General features: G+C 41.3%; 1 protein-coding gene across 1 annotated transcript in view; it reads left to right on the top strand.

The window, feature by feature from the left end:
* Positions 1–5624: 5624 nt before the first annotated feature.
* Positions 5625–20018, top strand: part of LOC129328853 (serine protease inhibitor Kazal-type 5-like) — a 38323-nt gene continuing 23929 nt past the window's right edge. Inside the window, exons 1-6 of the mRNA XM_054978161.1 lie at positions 5625–5715; positions 10191–10216; positions 11828–11958; positions 16192–16246; positions 18993–19123; positions 19212–19272. Of these exons, the coding sequence (XP_054834136.1) occupies positions 5664–5715; positions 10191–10216; positions 11828–11958; positions 16192–16246; positions 18993–19123; positions 19212–19272 (456 nt within the window). The 5' untranslated portion in view covers positions 5625–5663. The remainder of the gene's footprint in view (positions 5716–10190; positions 10217–11827; positions 11959–16191; positions 16247–18992; positions 19124–19211; positions 19273–20018) is intronic.

The following is a 20018-nucleotide window of genomic DNA, read 5'->3' as shown; positions in this document are numbered from 1 at the left end:
GGTGCAATTATCTCATTTTCTGAAACTTGCTCACTTGCAAACTGAATATGTGTTGACTCCCTGCCAATGTGGTAAGAGTAGTAACTGGTAGCTCAGATAACCACCTTGATACAAATAATGGTTTTATGAAATAAAATATTTTTGTTGATAAACCACAATTCTGCAGAAAGAAAAAAACAGTAAAACATTTTTATTTTACCCCCAAAGTAGAAGTAAAATGTATAGTTGGCATGGTATGAAAATTATCTAGCTCAGGTCCCTTTCATGAAAACATGTTTCCTTCAGCCCACACAAAAGTTTGAAGCTGAATTTTCCCAACACTATTGATATTGTAGTATCAATAGTAGGTCTGCCAGCCACAGCTGGCAACCTGCCAGGAGAATGTTGTGGGTGGGGCCAGGTGTATCAACATTGCAATGGTGCACAACATCATTTCTAGCCAAAAAAACCCTGAAAATGATATGGTCTAGGATTCTCTGAAAACTCTACGGTTAAACCATAGCTTTGGTGACTCCTAAAGCACTGCCCAGTGACATCATATACCAATGTGACCTCCCCATTCCCACCTTTTCTCTCTGATAGCCTATGCAACTCCAGTGGGGGCAAGGGGAATGCCTAGGAGGTTTCCCTCTTAGTGTCATTAATTAATAGCAAAGTAGTCAACTGTAACAGGGCCGATTCATGTGTTACAAAGATCTAATGGCCACCACAACTTGGGAGCTTTGTGATTCCCAGATGTACATGGGCCAGATTCTGATCATGACAGTAGCACATATGGAGAATGGCCCTCTGCGACTTTTGCATCTGGGAACCAAGGAGCTGCTGTTTGTAAGTTCAAAAGCATTATGTAACTTAAAACAGCTACACATAATTTTCACAATAGAGTAAATAACAGCTCCCTGGTGCTTCTTTCAGGACATGAAAATAGCTTGAGGGCAAAGGCCTCTTCTCCATGTGTGCCACAGTCATGATTAGAATCAGGATTGCCTGTCTGATATGAAGTCCTTGGGACAGCCACAAGGACTTTGTACTTCTGACTATTGGGAATGGCTGAAACAATTCCTTAGTGGGGAGGGAGAACAGAACTGTAAAAGAATTTTCACTTTACTTAACTCAGTAATGAAAGGATTTTGTATTATAGTGGTTGATTCTGACTAAGCTGGCCTTTGTGAACCACCCATGAAATAACCCGTATGTGATGGGAGGACTGTTCAATGTAATGTATGAAGGGCAGTCCCTTCTCATCTCCTGCAGGCAAACAGTTTATGCTATGAATTATTTTGATTACTCTACAAATACTGGTTGTAGTCATGAAATTAACTTTCTCTTTACAAAAGACTCTCTTGAGGCAGTGGATCTTTCGCTACTCTTGGATGTTAAGTTAATTTTTTGTTAGGAACAATTATGTTTCTTGCATAACTGCGGAGTATTGTTCTATTACACAGATGCCATCCAACTTGACAAGAGAGATGTCAGTACCCATGGTTATGTCAAGGCACCGTGTACTGGGATCATTGGGACTGATTTTGCTGACATTTTTTAAAAGATTGCATCATTTACTGCCTACAGTAGCAAAGTATGATTTACAAAAGGATATTATATGCCCAACCAGTACATCAACCACAACAATAGGTGTAGACGATAACAACTGGACAGTTGCAAACAGTCATACTACTTGGAATCTGCCACACCATAAGCCAAACAGCCCTGTACCATTTTGAAATTGGAGGTGTGTTGAGTGAAGGGAAAAAGCTGGCAGCATTTGGTGAGTGGGTCATCCTTTTAAGGACATGTGGAAATGGCCTTGAATAGAGACTGCAATGCCCAGGGGGAGGAGACTTAACTCCACACATGCACACTGTTTTCCTGGCTTGAAACAGTCCTAGGGAACTGCCATTTTTCTGCTGAGGAATCTTGTATGTACTGATGGGTTACACATACATTTCCTCAATGGGGCAAATGGAGTATTTCAGTTAGGTTCAGTATTTCAAGAGTATTTCAGTTAGGGAAAATGGCATGCAGAGTGAAGGTCGTCCCAATCTGAATCAGGCCCAGATATACTTAAGAGTTGAATTTCAAGCCCAGAACTCAAAGAATGCATCCATTGACTAGACACACAGGGGACATGAGGACTTTGTAATATGTGAATTGGCCTAAATTACTATGAATTTGGTAGGCTAGTTATGTGTGTCTGTGTTCTGCACTGGGCCCATTCCTGCCGCAGTTCTTTTTCAACTCAGAATACAACCTGCTCTCTCCCATTGCGAACTGTACCTGGCTTTTGCAGAAGCAGTGATGGCAATAGCGGTGTCAGGGAGAGGGGCTTCTCTCTTTCCTTTGCCTGGTCTCTACTCCCCCTCTGCTCCCCTAGCCACCTTGCTGGATAGCATTAAATTAACTCCAGGGCCAATCACTGTGGAGCATCAGAAGTATATGTACCAGATACTGCTTATCTATCAGGATGCACAGCATTTGACTAGCAGGATTTAAATCCAGTAGCACCTCAGAGGCCTACAAGATTTTCAGGGTATAAACTTTCGAGAGTCAAAGTTCCCTTCTTCAGATAGTATTGGACTACACTACTTTGCTCCTATTTCTGTAGAATTATGAGCACACAAATGGGAAAAGTGGTGATGGGGAATTTGGTGCAAGAGTACTTAACGCAAAAGAGCACTTTCCATTAGCAGTCAATAGCCAAGGCTAACAGCAAGTGTAGGCAGATTAGCTGTGTTGCACAAAAGTGCCTTCCCCCTTGCTCCTTCCAATTCGCCGAGCAAAAGAGAGATGAGACAGACAAGGGCTGATGTAAAGAACAACGTATATTTGCAAATAGGGTACAGGCTACAAGTGAGCTCAGAGTGTACCAGAGAACAAAGGAGCACATGCTACTTTTAAGGGCTCATGACATCATTTTGGAGAAACGAAAGTCACATTCAAAATAAGCATCTGATCTTTTTATACCTTTAGACTGGCTATTCTCCATTTCTCACTCTCGCGACAGCATCGCACACACACACACACACCTCTCCAAAGGGAGGGGGGAGAGAACTCATAATTCTTCCTTTGTCTCTACCCCTGCCTCTGCATCACAGGAATGTCCAGTTATCTATTTCCTGAAGGCTAAACTTCTCCCCTCTTCTTTGGTATGTAGGCAGAGAGGCCCTGGGGGGACTAGTTATTTAAGACATGCATAGAAAATACATTTTGCGTCTCTTACTAGTGTAAATTCATGATTACATGATTGATCCAAGGTCTCTACTAAAATTTGCTAATCCCACAGCTGATTATGTTTGTGTTTTCCAATTCATTGCAGATATTCTGCTTCTGGAATCCAGACACAAATACCTACTATTGCTACATTAAATATCGGCACCCAGACTTACCTAGGTGGCCAAGTTGCAGCCCGTGGGGCATCAGAGGAGTGGGGAGGAAGGGTGGCCACCATTGGAGTTCCCTGGCAGCCTGATGCCTTAGGCTCATGCCCAGGAAATTCAAATTCCTGGGCCAGCCAATCATGACTGGCCAGGGAGGTGGGGCTGGTAGCCGGACCTGGGATGCACAGTCTTCCCTCAGGTCCAGCAACTTGGCATATATAGGGTCAGTGGCTTCACCCCTTCTTACTGTGCATTTTTCCAGCAAGCTGTGAGGAGCTCCCCCCACTATGGAAAACATATGGTGGCAGTTGCTCTTGGCTGCAGCTCCTGGCTACAGCTCCCAGCTTGCACTGCTCGTGGCTGTCTGAGCTTGCAGCCCTGACTTGTGGCTGCAGAGCCAGCAGCCTGGTAGGCACCTTTAAAGACAGTCCAGAAGCGGCCATGCCATGTGGCTCCTGCAGTGCTTCAATGCCCCAACAGCTTTTGGGGGGCATTTGTTTAGCTGGTAGCCAAACAAGCAGGGTGACAGCGTGAGCCATGCCCAGGCCTTCGGGCGGGCCCAGCAGATCCAGGGGATGGCCAATGACCTCCTCTTGGCCTAGGCAGGCCCAGGATGCACCCATGGGGCCATATCCTATGCGGCACAGCAGCTGGGCAGCCCCAAAAGTCTCCCCACAGGGTCACTTGGCTTCCACCAGGCAGAGCCAGTTTGAGGGAGCACCCAAGAATGCTGGGGGCTCAGGATGGCACTAGGGCAGGCCATGTTGCAGGGGATCTCCCGGGCCCTGGAACTTCTCTTTGAATGTGTGGAGCAGCTAGGCCAAGGACCAGAGGTACATTGAACAACTGCAACAGGCTGAGGGGGCATGGTGGCGCATCAGCTGGCAGGTGGGTTTAACTAATGCTCAGGATCCAACCCCCATACATTGCCAATGCTCCCTAAGCTGTGTTTCAATAAAGTTGTGACCCCTTTTAACTCCGAACAAAGCAGTTCTGTTGTTTCATCACCTTGCCTCCTATCCCCTCCTAGCTAGAGGTGGGTATGAATCATAATATGAATTTTAAAAATGCACAAACCAGGCTGGTTTGTGGTTCATGACAATGCGGTTTGTGGGGCTGCATTTTCCACGAACTCCATGACTTTTTAGCCTGGTTCGTGAGAGTCATGAGCGGTTTGTGCAGCCAGACAGGCTGGCACCGCCGATCCATTAATTCCCACACGGGGTGTGTAAAAGTGACAGCCCCGTTCTCCTGCTGCTTGCAAGTGGTAGGAGAAGGGGGCTGTCACTTTCACACACCCCATGCTGGGTTCAGCCGAGTGGCTGAAGGCGGCACATGGTGTGTGAAAGTGATGGCCCCCTTCTGCTGCCCATGAGCAGCAGGAGAAGGGGGCTGTCTGTTTCAAATGCCCTGTGCCGGCTTCACCCAATTGGATGAAGCCTGCGTGGAGAGTTTTAAAACTGACAGCCTTCCCTTGCTGGTTGCAAGCAACAAGGGAAGGCTGTGACTTTCAAACGCCCCACACTGAGTTCACCCAATCGGATGAAGCCAGCGTGGGGTGTTTTGAAACTGACAGCCTTCTCCTGCCACTTCCAGGTAACAGGAGAAGGGGGCTGTCAGTTTCAAAACCCTGCGATGGCTTCAGCAGCCGGCGCCGGGTGTTTGAAATGCCATGAACCATGAACTGATTCATGAACCAGCGAAAGTTCTTGGAACGTGATGAACCATGAATCATGTGGTTCAAGTTTTTTTCAATTTGTGCCCATGTCTACTCCTAGCCCCTCACTGCTGGGCTGCAATAGCTTGCTGTACAGCAACAGTGAGTTCATATTATACTGGCTCTGTTTGAAATGGTTTGTTTGTTAAAGTGTAAATGTCCCCAAACACTGAAGTGCAAGATATCAAAAGTGTGTTATATATTGCTCATTATGATATATGATTTGAGTGTACCTCTTAGATGGAGTTTCCAACAGTTAAGATGCTCCACTTGGACTAGAAAATGTGATACTCTCTACGGGTAAATGTCTCATTTTGATAAAATCCAGGGTGTAACTCTCAGCCTGTCCCATCCTGATGAAAATTATGTTGATGGAATCATTAGAATTTAAATCATCCCTCATCAGACTGGTTTTCATGGCTAATGACGGCTGTTCTAAAGATTATGTCATAAGGAAGGTGGAGAAACTGGCCTCCCATAGCTACTTATACAATTGAAGCTTACCTCTGTGAGGTTTCTTGTGAGCAATGAACTAATAGAATAAAAGCACGCTTACCACCACTATTCTTATCATGAAGGTAACAAGTGTCTTTGTGGTCCTGACACTGTTCAGCTACTTTGAAGGTAAGTTGCTTTATTATAACCATTACAGGTCCATATACAATGTAATCTGCCTTGAGTCTCAGTGAGAAAGGTGGACTATGAATAAAAAGGTGGACTATAAATAAAAATAAAAATATCTGTCTTTGCCTGAGGAACAGGAGTCAGTGACTTTTAGTTCTTTATTTCTTGGAAAAGAGAAAACCAGGAAAAGCCAGCATTAAGAACAACCAACATATTTTACTTCACCCATGCGACACAGATCTTTTTGAGACTATTTTTGAAACAAATAATAGGTATGGTTCCACCACTGGTAAATATCTTTATCTTTTACATGTGAAAATACTTTTCAAAAGATTGTTCTGCCAATCTTTTATATCCATTTTTCTTGTTTTGGAGAGGACTATTCCACCACACCTTCTGAGTAAATGGTATCCATCTATTAGAAAATGCATTGTGATTTGTGTATTTGGGGCAGCTAGAACACATTTTTAATTCTTCTAAATGTGTTCCCATTGGATAGGGATGAAAGTGAAGACAAGGATTTGATAGGCAGGGTGTGATTCTACAGTCTTTACATTATTTGTATTGACATCTAGATTAACACTATGGGGGGGTTGTCAGAAAGAAGTGATAGAATGTGAGTACAGGTCAACTAAGTATGACCCAGTAATGCTTACTGTTGTTTTATTTAGTAACATCATCCTATTTATATGGGCTATGTTATAGTCAGAAAGTGTAGGGAATCCTATTGATTTAGATGAGTCCTCAGAGAAAATAAAAGACTTCTGGTTTTTTTGTTCTTGATTCTATTATTTCTTTGAGGGCTTATTAGTCAACATTTATCTATGATATAGCAAAAGAAGTGAATCTAAGTAGCTGGGCCTGAGGAAGTACAGTAGGACTTGGATCAAGTTGGTGGTTAAAGATTTCAGGACCTTAGTTGCATTTTCCATGTTCTAGATTAGTTCATGGCTTTGACTATAAATGAATTGTGCTACTTGAGGCCCTAGTCCAGAATCAGCTGATTTAGATCTTCACCTCGTCACCCGTGTGTCACAGTATCCACAGTATGGCCTCTCTTGGAGACAATAGTTTAGACTTACTCTCACAGGGCCTAAGGAGTTGTCATGTGGGGCAACCAATGAAGCCTTTATGGAAAGACAGAGATGATGCTTGGGGGTTATTGGCTAGAACTGGAGGGCATTAGCACTTGCTTCTTTGAATGTCTCTTAAGTGTGGAGGCCTCATTTTATAGCATTAGGTTGTTCCATATGCCACTCAATTTTTCTGTAATCTGGAATTCCAGTACAGCCTGTTGGTTTGTTTCTCATTCCGATTGGTATCAGGGAATGGTGGTTTTCTGTGCTCTCACATTACTTTGTCTTGTCTGGGACATCTTAGGTCCCCAACCTAGAGGTTTGATGCAAGTGTTGCATCTTCTTTTTTTGCAGCTTTTACAGTGGTCTTCAGATTGTGGTACGTGATAAACTATGCCTATCACAATGTACCTGTAAGAGGAAGATAGCATGAATTAGCCTGCTCTAGTGCTGCATACAAAAGAGAAAGAGGAGGAGCTGTAGGAAAAAACAAATTATATGATGTTTACTCAAAACAATTGATGTACTGACTGGAAAAAATGTTAAAAGAGAAATTGTAAAAGGCACTTTAGAGCTGTAGTTTCAATAAGGAGAATATTATTTTATTTATATAGTTCCCATACTGATTGGATGACCAGTATAATATAGCTGTTAGCGTGTCACATCAGGATCTTGGAGGCACAGATTTGAACCCCCTCTCCGCCATGGAAGCTCGCTAGGTGACCTTGGGCCAGTCACACACTCTCAGCCTAACCTAAGTTATAGGGTTGTAGATGATGATAAAATAAAGGAGAGGAGAGAGATGAAAGATGTTTTGGATTCCCATTGGGGAGAAGGGTAAGGTTAAAAGAAGTAAATAAATAAATGAATAATGTGATAAAATACTCCTAACTTAATCACATTTTGGAAATGGAGAAGGACAATTAAATATGGATCTTGTAGGCTGAGCATCTGGAAAATTAGAAGAACTGGTTCTTTTTAAAGTTGATATGGAATGCTACCAAAGGTGAATCTGATGTGGGGACAGGAGATGTTCAAATGTGAGATTTCTGAGGTATTTGTAAGGAGGGTACCACATACTTTTTTGAGCATATGAATGAGCTTGGTTGAGAATAGGTCTGCTAGGGTTTGATTTGATAAGAAGGATCATATCTTTATGACAAATGCCTCAAAATACCTTGTATTTGCTAAGAACTTCCTGTAACTCACTCAGTAAATTATGGGTTTCATGCAGACATGCCTGGGTGTTAAGCAGATGTTAAAATTAAATTATGATAATGACACTTTCTTGTTTTATAATCGGGGGCTGGGATCCAAAGGGCTTCTTGTGTAAACAGAAGGTACTTCTGCTCAAGCAAGGGAGGAGGGGACCCTAATTTCTACTGATTCCTTCCCTCAAGAAGCACTTCCATATGTTATTCCCAGGGCTTTTTTTCCGGGAAAAGAGGTGGTGGAACTCAGTGGGTTGCCCTTGGAGAAAATGGTCACATGGCTGGTGGCCCCACCCCCTGATCTCCAGACAGAGGGGAGTTTAGATTGCCCTCTGCGCAAGCGGCGCAGAGGGCAATCTAAACTCCCCTCTGTCTGGAGATCAGGGGGCAGAGCCACCAGACATGTGATCATTTTCAAGAGGTTCCGAAACTCTGTTCCCCCACATTCCCCCTGAAAAAAAGCCCTGGTTATTCCAGAGGGAGTTTTTTGGGCTAGGCTTGTCAACCTCCAAGTGGGGGCTAGAGATCTCATGGAATTTTAACTGGTCTCAGCACTATGGAGATGAGTTCCCCTGGAGAAAATAGCTGCTTTGGAGGGTTAACTCTATGACATTTATACATCACTAAGGTCACTCCCCTTCCCAAATTCTGCCCTCCCTAGGCTCCACCTCCAAATCTCTGGGAATTTCTCAACCCAGAGCTGAAAACATTATAAGGGGAGGGTGTGTGTGAACAAGTTGTTGCAACTGAAATGAAGTAGGCAGAAAATATTGTGGTGTGAGATGAATTTTGTTTATGCTTCAGATCTATGAATCTAGGTATTTGCAGTTAGTTAATGTATAGTTCACTGCATCTATATTCAAATATTGCATTAGCTGAATAGTTGAACAACCCAAGATACAATCTTGTTGTCACAAAATACTTGAGAAAGTTCCCATTAAATTAAACATCATGCTGAGAACAATGTTCTGATAGGCTTCTCTTCACCACTTATGGACAAAGGAGACATCTGCAAATACATGATATATAGAAAGGATTTCTCTTTTAAAGGTGTGAAAGGGTGAACTTGGCCCTTAGAAACATGGAAATCATAGGTGATTTCCACATGGAGATGGGTTTGTGTGGTTTCTCCTTTGTTGATGTACCTGCTGATAAAATGCAGCAGCAATGGGGATCCCATATGGTAGGTTTCTCCACACTTGTCCTGTCCCATTCCCCCAGAAGCATGCAGCCACTTCCCTTACTCTGGGCTACCTGGGCTTTGGCATTTTTTTTAAAAAAATGGCAGTAGAATATCATTATATTGATATAATGTTATAAGAATATAATGTTATAAGAATATGTGTAACAGGTTCTCTGAATTCCTAGCTCTCTTTCCCCCCCCCAAAGTAAATCTCTAGCCCCTTCTGTTGTGGAGATATGCCTTTACCCTTATGTCTCTACAAGTGAAGAGACTAGACATTTAAAAAAAAAAAAACTGAAAACTGGGCATTCAGAGTATGTGTTACATATATTGTTACAATGGTATAACGATATAATGATATTCTAGTGCCATTTTTTAAAAAATAAAAGCCCTCTGGTGGCAGAGGAGAGGAAATGACCACTGAGGGGAAAACCAGGGCTGCAATATGGGTAGAAAAATCCCAAGTTTTCCATGGCAGCAATCTGGATTTACTGAGATATTTCCCAAAATGTCTGAGCAAAGTAGACTTAAGAAAGATCAGAGAAAAGCTGAGGAAGCCTCAGGAGGTACACAAATGCAAGTTAATGATGTGAAGGAATGGAGGGGGGTGGGAAACACTGCTTCCTAACAGCATTGAACCTAGGGCGGACAGCTCTTCTGGTAATCATGCTTCCTCAAAAATAAATCATACTGAAATCAATGAGATTTATTTCTGGACAAAGATATTCAAGAGAAGACTGCAACCAAAATCACTGTAAATTCTATTCAAGCCAGTCTAAGAAGAGCGATCTGTGTGCGGTTACAGACGTCTATTTGTGTTTAAATTTGGATAGATATGAGCACCCCTATCTGGGATCACTAGTCAATATGCAACACAACATAGTTTGATTGGAGCCAGAATTTTAGATTAGCCAGCTCCCTGTCTAGATAATTAAGTAAAGCTTTTATTTTTTTTCTGAAGGACTTTCCAAAAGTTCACCACCTGTGTCTGTATTTTTGTTGCAGATGTTGCTACTCAAGCTAGGTACAAGGTTAGTCCAAACTTTTCTGTTCATTTCCCTTAACTAGTTTGTTAATGCAACCTGTAAAGAAGGAATCTCCTAAATATGAAAGAGTGTTTTAAACATATTTATGAATGCACTCAAATATCTTCAGTCTATAGATATCATAATATGAGGCTCATAATTAAATTTAGGTTATTGAGTTGATAATATATAATGTGTTAATAATAGGTAGACCTCAACAGAAGCAAAAATGAGAGTTTAAATGCTCAAATAGATATATGAGAATCTAGTGAATGAAAATGTAGTCATTGCAGTTCATCACTTTCATGTGAAATCATATTTTATAATAAAAATAAATAAAAATCCTCTTTTTAGCATTTTAAATATGATTGTGTTCTTATAGTGTACTCCTAAGCAGAATTACATCCTTCTAATTGAAGTCAATGGGCTTGGAAGGCGGAAGCTCTGTTTAGGATTGCAAGGCACCTGTCAACACATATATGATCCCTCCCCCCAACCCAACTCTCTTACCAACAGCCACATGTCTCACTGCTGGGAACTGTTTTTCCAAGTGTTTTTAAACTGGAACCACGGTGAAGTGGGGGGAAAGGGCTTCAGTTGGATGACCCACATATGTAGACACCCCCCCCCCCAGTGGGGCAAATGACATACCTGGGACTGTTTTGGGTTTTGTGAAAACTACATAAGAGGAAGATTGAAGTCTTCCACATTCCAGAAATGAATTCCCAGCAGAATGACATGGTAAGAGAGTCTGATTGGGGAACCCAGACGTACCCCCACCTCTCAAAAAAAGTCTCGTATATTGGCCCTTATTTTTGACCAAAGGTTTTTTGCCCCAAAATTGTCAAAGCTTTTCATGAAATCTGGAAGAACTAGTTTGTTTTGTGGACTTTTCCTGTGCTTGATATAAGTCTTGAAACTCGGTATTAATTTAGATGAGGAGGTTTAAGTTTCCTTTCCCTGCAAACCGTTGCTAAATTAAAATTGAAAGGGACGGACACTGTTGTTAATTTTTTTAAAAGAAAGAGGTGGAGATCCATTTTTAATCTTTTTTCTTATAACAACAACAACAACAACAACAACATTTGATTTATATACTGCCCTTCAGGATAACTTAACACCCACTTAGAGCAGTTTACAAAGTATGTTGCTATTATCCCTACAACAAAACACCCTGTGAGGTGGGTGGGGCTGAGAGAACTCCAGAGAGCTGTGGCTAGCCCAAGGTCACCCAGCTAGCTTCAAGTGGAGGGGTGGGGAATCAAACCCGGTTCTCCAGATTAGAGTCCCACACTCTTAACCACTATACCAAACTGGCTCTTTAAAGAGCTATAGGCTGGGAGGGGGGGGTTCAGTTTGTGCAGGGATCAAAAGGGATCATTTAAATATTCTCTTTCATCCCTACTACCCCAATTTAATTAAGCTCTAAAAGATGCTGTAAATATCCAGTCATGGATACCCTAGTGCTCATCATTTTTGATTCTCAGTAGCTAAGGAAAGCAAAGCAAAGCACAGGAAAAGGTTGTGTATTCCTCAAATTGCTGACTCCATTGTAAACAATTTAAGGATTCAGCCTAAGGCAGGCAAGCCTCACTAAATGCTCCTTTGTCCCTCTAGGAAGGCATGTGCCTTGAATTCCAACCCTTATTACGCAGTGGGAGTTTATATTGCAGTAGAGACATCGACCCTATCATTGGTCCAGATGGCAAGACACACACAAACAAGTGTGTCATGTGCCGTGAAGTCTTGTGAGTATTATATATAAGCAATTACTTCAGGGATACTAAAGTGATGATAAGAGTTGCTATACCGGTTATTTTCCTTGTGCTTCTCCTCCTACAGACATATTCCTAGTTTCATCTTTATGGCAGAAACCTTTGTCTGAGGCAAATGTTGCAAGCTATAACTCCCAGAAAAGAGAGGTCAGTTTCTGCCATTTCTCTAGCCCACCAAAATCGAAATCTGAACTCAAGAATCCCGTTGGCATATTCTTCTAAGCCAGCAAGAGAGCTACAGTACACATTAAAAATTATGCAGTTGTTTAACATTAATGTGTACCTATTGTGATACATGTGAGTGTTCCTTTAAGGATGGAACATTCCTATTTCCTGTTCCTCCTGTATCTCTTCAGGTTACTCTTAGAGCTACTTTACATGTTCAGGCTAATCTGTGTGTCTGCTCATTGTTGCATGGTAAGGGTGCTTGTGTAAATGCCTTCTCCTGTATGATATTTTAAACATGTAGTTAAAATATACAGGGATCTTTGCTTCTCTCTGAGTACACTCTCTGAGATGGAATATGTGGGATGCTCCCTTATGCTGAATGCCTCTGGGTTCCTACCACCCCAGCAGGGACACAACTGCCAATTGGAAAATACATACAGATCCAAGATGTTACTACTTAATTATTCAAATTAAATTAAATTAAATGGAACATTGGAAGGCACTATTGTATAATGCAATATGAAAGCAGCCTGCATGATACATGAATAAATGATAAAAGAAATGGATATAGAAAGAGGTATATAATGTGGGACACACAAACAAGCAGTTCATAAGTAGAGATGGGCATGAACAGAAAAAAAAATGAACACGATGTTCGTTGTTCATTGCCATCCATGAACAGGGACTCACAAACAACCACAAACATGGCCCTGTTCACAAACATGTTTGTAGTTGGCTGTTCGTGGGGGCCAGCAGGCTCTCCTCCAGCCATCATCCAAGTCAAGATCCCTACTGCACCACTCCCAGGTGGTGCACCACTCCTCAGATGGTGCCTGCACCACCTGACCAGGCACCAGGAAAGGTACCAATAATAAATAATAGCTTGGCCTTAGAGCCTGGCAGCAGCCCTGGAACTTGAAAGGGTAGATCCCTATCCCACCACACACAAAGAAAATTCAAACTCCAATGCACTCTATCAAAATGCCAACAGCAACTCTCTCCCTCTCCACTGTCTGCAAACTAAGCCAGAGCTGGGAGCCCCCTCCACCCTGCTCTTTGCTCCTTTGTTGTAACAAATTTGGAGCTCCACACTCGAAAGGAAGACCTGCCAATCAAGTTAAATTGCAGAGCAAACAAAATGGCTGTTCCCGTAACCAGTAAGCAAAAAGAAGAGAGATCTCCCGGGAAACAAAAATGAAATAAGCACAGTATCAATTAATTACAAAGTGTATTAAAGTGCAAGTGCTATAACTATTTCATATTACTTGACTATTTCATATTGCTTGAATCCACATGCATCAATAAATAAATAACAGGGAAATCATTTCCGATCCAACTCAACAGATATCCGAGTATAATAAAGAGTCCTCTTTCCACATTTTTCGTCTCTTTTTCTAGTGTCTTTCTTTATAGTCTTCCATAGTCCTCTGAACATTTACGGAAATGATCGGAAATGATTTCCCTGTTATTTATTTATTGATGCATGTGGATTCAAGCAATATGAAATAGTCAAGTAATATGAAATAGTTATAGCACTTGCACTTTAATATACTTTGTAATTAATTGATACTTTAATCAAGGTAAATTGGGCTTAGATTGGGGTTTCCAGGGTAACAGCAAGAGTTCAGACAGAGTTCAGACAATCCCTGCCTATGTTGCCAAGGGAATTGATTGCAGGTGCCAGACTGTCTGGCTTGACGAACAGCAATGAACAACAACGAAAGAGGTTTGCAACAACCACCTGTTTGTTTAGAATGGGGCCTCACGAACAGCTTGTTCACGAACAGCAGATTGGGCTGTTCGTGGCTTTTTTTTGTTCGTATTGCTGTTTGTGCCCATCTCTTTTCATAAGCATAAGCAAATAAGATATGAACCTACAAAAGACTTTTAAACTACTCCCAGTAGAAGATACACTCGGAACTGAAGAGATGAACCATTAACCACTATGCATTGTCAATACATTTGAAACAAAAGATTGCAAAAATGACAACAAGCTTAATGAATGTTAGCTTTTCTAAATATAAAGACAAATTGCCTCCCTACCAATCTTCCACCCAGCTTATTAAGGTTCAGTTTCCTAGCAAGCACGCTAATGCAGTTATGCTACACAAGTATCTAGGGAGACTGGGAAGATAGGAAGATCCACAAAGATTAGTAGGCCTCTTAACCCTCAGAGTCTGAGAACTAGGAAGAGGTGAGAGAGTGACAGAGAGAGATCTTGGTGGCCTCAAGGCACAGCAAGACATCCTAAAGCTGGGCTAGGCATGCCATGTGTCCACTTATGGCGGGCAATCTCCTGGTGATTTTTGCTGTCACAAGAAAAATAAAAATATTGTAGGCCTTTTTGTCAATATGACAATGGGTAGTTCTGGGAATTGCTGGAAACTCTGTGGTAAACCCGCAGATTTTACCATAGAATTTCCAGCAATTCCTAGGCCTACCTGTTGTCACCCCTGCCCCCAACCCTCTTGCTGATTGCAGGCCTGACAAACCTGAGGTAGGCTGACCCTGAAAGGCAAAGGCTGCCTTTAGCCCATCTTTCCCCTAGATTTTTCTCCATTCCCTTGGTTAGATAGTACCATACTGGCACTCCATTCTTAGAGAGGGGGACATAGGTGCAGACTTAATTTTTCTCTCATTTATTGTTTACTTGAGAAGTTATGGGGAAATGCATGTGGGAAGGGGGAACAAGGTTGATGCATTAACATCACTTCCAGCTAGAACCCGGAAGTGACACTGGCCGTGCTCTAGGAAACTTCTTGATTTCTATGGTTTTTAAGATGATGTCACTTTTGGGTTACAACCTATTAAATAGTGGGTTCAGACTTGAAGTAAACCAACAGCTCTTTATTCAGTATAACCACACACAACAACAACAACTGACAGAAACCCTCAATATATATACATACCAGTTTTCCCTCCCAAAGAGTTATAGCCAATGAGAACACGTACTTTAGAATACCCTCGTTTGCATAACTCACATACATTGTAACTTATTTACAGCTCAGTGATTGGTCTTTATCTGGCTCTCCTGATTTGCTGCCACCCGTACTTAGTGGCCACTGATAGCAAAGCCTTGAGTTCTCTATCAGCTACAGTTCGACCAATACATTACACAACCAGAGTGATGTTATGTATTACCAGTGTCCTTTTCCCCATGCTTTGCACCCAAAAGTCTTCCAGGGTTTCAAGGCAGGCAACCCTAACTCCAAGTAAGACCAAAAGTCCAGCAATCCATGCCTTTCCATATCCCAAATATATTGCATGACCAAACATAGGTGGAGTTGTCTGGAGGGAGAGGTCTTGCAAAAATTCATTTGGACAGGCTGCCCCCCTTGAATAAATGTTTTGTCTCAGTATTAAAAGGTACTTGTGGTTAGAGGCACTTACAGTTCCATGTTTCTCATAAAATGCAAAAAATGACCCAGTGCTGTATCACTGCAATCTCGCCAAAAGTCACAATTGCTGATGGCAAACTATATTGAGCCACCTTGGACAGGTTCCTGGAAAGGTGTCATTAAAACACTCTCAATAAATAAAGTAAATAAATAAATAAAGTCAAGTTCTGAAATCCGTTTTGTTCAGAGATGTAGGCTTTTAACTTGGCCAATCCAGGGCCAAAAACTGTGCTGGACTAACATTCCCCCTTTCGACATTCTCGTTGGCCAAGGCTTTAAAAGAGGTTGAGGCAGATTCATGGAGAATAGGTCATCAGTGGCTATTAGTCACGTATGATTACTAAAGGGAATCTTCACATCTAGAGGCAGTTAACCTCTGAATATGGGTGCCAGGAGGCAACATCGGGGAAGGCCTTGGCCTCTGTGCCTTGTTTGTTGGCTGTTAAGGGCAGTTGGTTTGGCCCTTATGTGAAACAGAACGCAGAACTAAATGGCCCACTAATCTGATCCTGCAGGGCTTTTTTTATGTTCTTATGAGAAGGAACCATTTGTAGGAATGACTGCATTCATACAGCTTATATGTCATTTAAATTCTCCATTCATAACCCTGCCCTGTGCTATTTATTGTCTTTATTAATAGAAGAAAAAGAGGATTCGCTATTAATGATGGCTGGTCTACGAGTACTACAGAAAAGGTGGGAAGGAATTGTTACTAAATCCTGAGAAATCTTATTATGTAATCTGATGATGCTTAATCCTGTAATTGATGAAGTGATTTTGGTGGTGACAGTGTTGAAATGGAAGACTTCAAATATCTTTGTGAGTTGGAATATATACCTCAGATTTACAAGAGTTTAAATGAATTTAAAGAGTCAGGATACTGACTAATCTTTGTATTGAACACAATTTTAAAAATGAATAATACAAGTGCAGACCTGTACACAGAAATGTGGAATGGAATGGTCTCTTCCTTCACAGCTTTCTTGATGTCTCTCTAGAAACACACCAGGAGTGGTCCACTTTCAATGCACACTTTATGACTACCAGAATATGTTATGAACAAAAAAAAATTCCCAGCAACAATTGTGTTAGTTTGTGGTTCTTTGCCCCTCACCACTAGCTTTTTATTAATTGATCTAGGGTTGATTGAGACTGGAAATTTGAAAACTGGGAACTGAAGGCCTACTCACCATCTTCCACTTCCCAATGAAGACAGGATGTGCTTCCCTGTTGGTTTCTGTGATTGTGCTCATATATATTGCATAATGGCTTGGATTCACTGGACAGGGCACTCCCAGAAACAGCATTTGGGGGAGTTGGAGCTACATTGGAAGGGTGTGTATGTGTGTGAAATGGTCACACTTGGTGAGGAAAATCCTTCTGTCCACAGAGATACTCCAGTAGATCCACGCTTATTGTGGGGTATCCCCAATAGCTGATTCAGACATGTTTAGGGAAGAGGATGCCAGTCTTAGGTATCCAATGTTTTCTGATATCTGTGAATGGATCAGAAACACAAGTGTGCTGGAGCTTATTAAGGGATTTCACCTTGTATCTGAATGGAGATGTGTGCATGCAGTGGAGGGCTGCTGTTACTGCAACACATCGCAACAAATCAAAGGTGCTGTGCAAAGTGAAATTTGTTTCTGAAATGGGGATCTGGCTTTGCCTCCTGGCTTACCTTTTGAAAATGGTCCCAAAAACAAATTTGATAGTACAGGCTTTTGTGACAGCTCATTTCACTGCAGCTCCACATGAGATTAAACGTCTCACACAGTCCGGAATTCTGCCTATATCTGGGCTATCATTTTTTTAAAAAAATTATCCTTCTCCAAACATGTGTTGGTGCAAACATAATTCTCCCCTCCCTTTTGTATCATCACAACAATTCTATGAGAGTGACTGGCCCGAAGTCACTCTGTGAACCTCACAGCAGAGAAAGGATTTGATCCCAGGCCTCCCCATCCTAGTCTAAAACTCTAATGGCTATATTGCTCTACCTCTAAAATTGCACCTGTAGTTTGTCAATATTTCTTCTCAGCCTTAAATATATGACATCCATAGCCAAATATAAAATGTTCCTTCACAGCCATCTCATCTTCACATTTTAGAAGGGGCACTCCAAACTAGTTATTTATTGGTATTAAAGATTTATATCCCAATATTTATCAGATTATATTTATCAGATTATGAACAACTAAGTTCATTGAGGGGGTGTTCCTCAGCAAAAAAAAAAAGGTGGGCCCCTAGTCCCTGCGGGGCCCCAAGGCTTCAGCCTAGTCAGCCTTATGAATAATATGGCTCTGAGGGCAAGGAGAGGGTCCATCTCTGTTGACCATCAGTTAAGTTCTATGAGACAGGCAAATAATTTACAAGTATAAAAACATCCTCAAAAATAAATGAATATTCTAATACAAAATTAATATGAGTAATGACTTCCTTCCAAAAATACTGAATAACAGGTCATATCCAAAGCATATGCTTAAGAGACACATCTTGTAAGTTACAATGTAAGCAATAGGACACTGTATTTAATCTTTTACTAACAAGGTGTCTGATATACCTAAACATATTTTTTTGCTGAATAAGTCACATCTTAAAAGCCATAGAAGCAATAGGTATAAGGCTTAAAGCTGTGTCCCACTGCTTCGGAAGAACTGGATGATCTAGCTCAATATTCTATTCATCTCTGCATTACAAAGTCTTCATGTTTATTGAACACTGTCCTGAGGACTTCCAAGCAGAAGCCATTTTCTTCATGCTTCTGGGGCACATGGGCAGAAGTGGCTTTAGACTTCTCCATGCTCCATGTTTTCTCCAGCTTAAAGTGCCTTATGGACTCCCTATTGGCTCTATTGCAAAACTTATAATCAGCCATATAAATAAGATGATTTCATAAAAAGAGCCAATAGTAACTTCATTAAGTGCTTTAAGGAGGAGAAAACAATGCAAGGGGGAAGACTAAATCTGTTTCTGCTTATGCAATCCACTAAGAAGGAGAAAAGGACACAAGTGAATCTGGGAGACGCAAAACTCCCATCAAACGCCTACTTCAAAATCTTTATGTTATTGCTCAGCAAGCACAAGGACTTTGAAACATGTAAGGAAGCCCCAGTCTTACTGATTTTACAGGTGAGTGAACATGTGCTTAAGCAAATTGTTGATAAAAAGGCCTAAAAATGCTTACCTTTACCTGGACTGTAACCTGCATGATTAAATCATATTATACCAAAAATATTTCTAAACCTCCCAGCTACAAATTATCTACTGGTTTCAATTTAGTCAGAGGTGATCGATCAACATGTTTATCATATTGTTCTCTTATATCCCATAAACTGGCATTTACATTCCTTCATCACTCTGGCAAATTTATGACCTAAGGTAGATTCTATCTTTAGTAAGGCTGCAAGAAGAAAAACTAATCTTTTCCCTTCAATGTAGGATGACGGCTGCAGTGAATACATGCCGTATTTCAAGAAAGAAGGAATTATCTGTACGCGAGAGAATGACCCAGTTCGTGATGTTTTTGGCAGACAATATAGCAATAAGTGCATGATGTGTGCACAAAAGTTGTGAGTAGAGAATGACACGTTAGCTTGTTAACTAAGTCAAGTCATGCTATTCACAGCTGCGTAATATTTTGTAACCTTTTTTTCATAGTAAAAATGAAGGTTACACTGCATCATATGAGAAGAAGGAAGCAGAAATTGAAAGAAAGGAGGTGAGATTGAACTTTATCCAGATTTGTATCCAACCATTAACATTCTGCATTTCCATTATGATTCATGGGATGTTGCAATGCCCTTGTAGAATGTTTTCCACTACTCATGGTCATGGTTTGCCCTGAAGCATGCTGCAAAAATCACAGACTTGTTACATGGTTCAGACATGTAAAGATGTTTTATCCTGCTGCTAGATAGAGTATTTTTATACCAGCAGAAGTTGGTAAAATCTTTTGTGCATTTGCAAAGTGTTGGCTTATGCACTCATCTTAGTTTCCCTGAGGTGCCTTTAAATTTCCCCATCCCCGCATAAGCCATGACAACTAAATTTACTCCTAATATAAATTTGAAGAATTGTTGCATTCTGTGTTTTACATTGAGTTAGAGTTTATTTCATTATGCAAATCCTGGAACAGAACTGCTGGTTTCAACAAAAGCAATATTTGCTTCATTTCCATTTCAGATTCCTCACAGTGATATATTTCACTGGTCTTACTAAACCCTGTTTGCTTCTCCCAGAATTCCCCTCTCGTGCTATTAATATCACTTTAAAAGGGAAAACATGGAATTTTTAAAAGGGCCTGTCTTTTTTCCTTTAAAGTACAGATGACAACTTGGGAGGGGTGGCAGCAGTACAGATGGGCATAAACCGAAATACAACCCCAAAAAACCCATGAAACAGGCTGGTTCAGGGTTCCCAAACCAAGGTTCATGGAAGCTCCTTTTCCAGAACTTCCACGAACTT

This window comes from Eublepharis macularius, chromosome 4, assembly GCF_028583425.1.
Source record: "Eublepharis macularius isolate TG4126 chromosome 4, MPM_Emac_v1.0, whole genome shotgun sequence".
NCBI lineage: Eukaryota > Metazoa > Chordata > Lepidosauria > Squamata > Eublepharidae > Eublepharis > Eublepharis macularius.
This window is presented reverse-complemented; position numbering and strand designations above follow the sequence as displayed.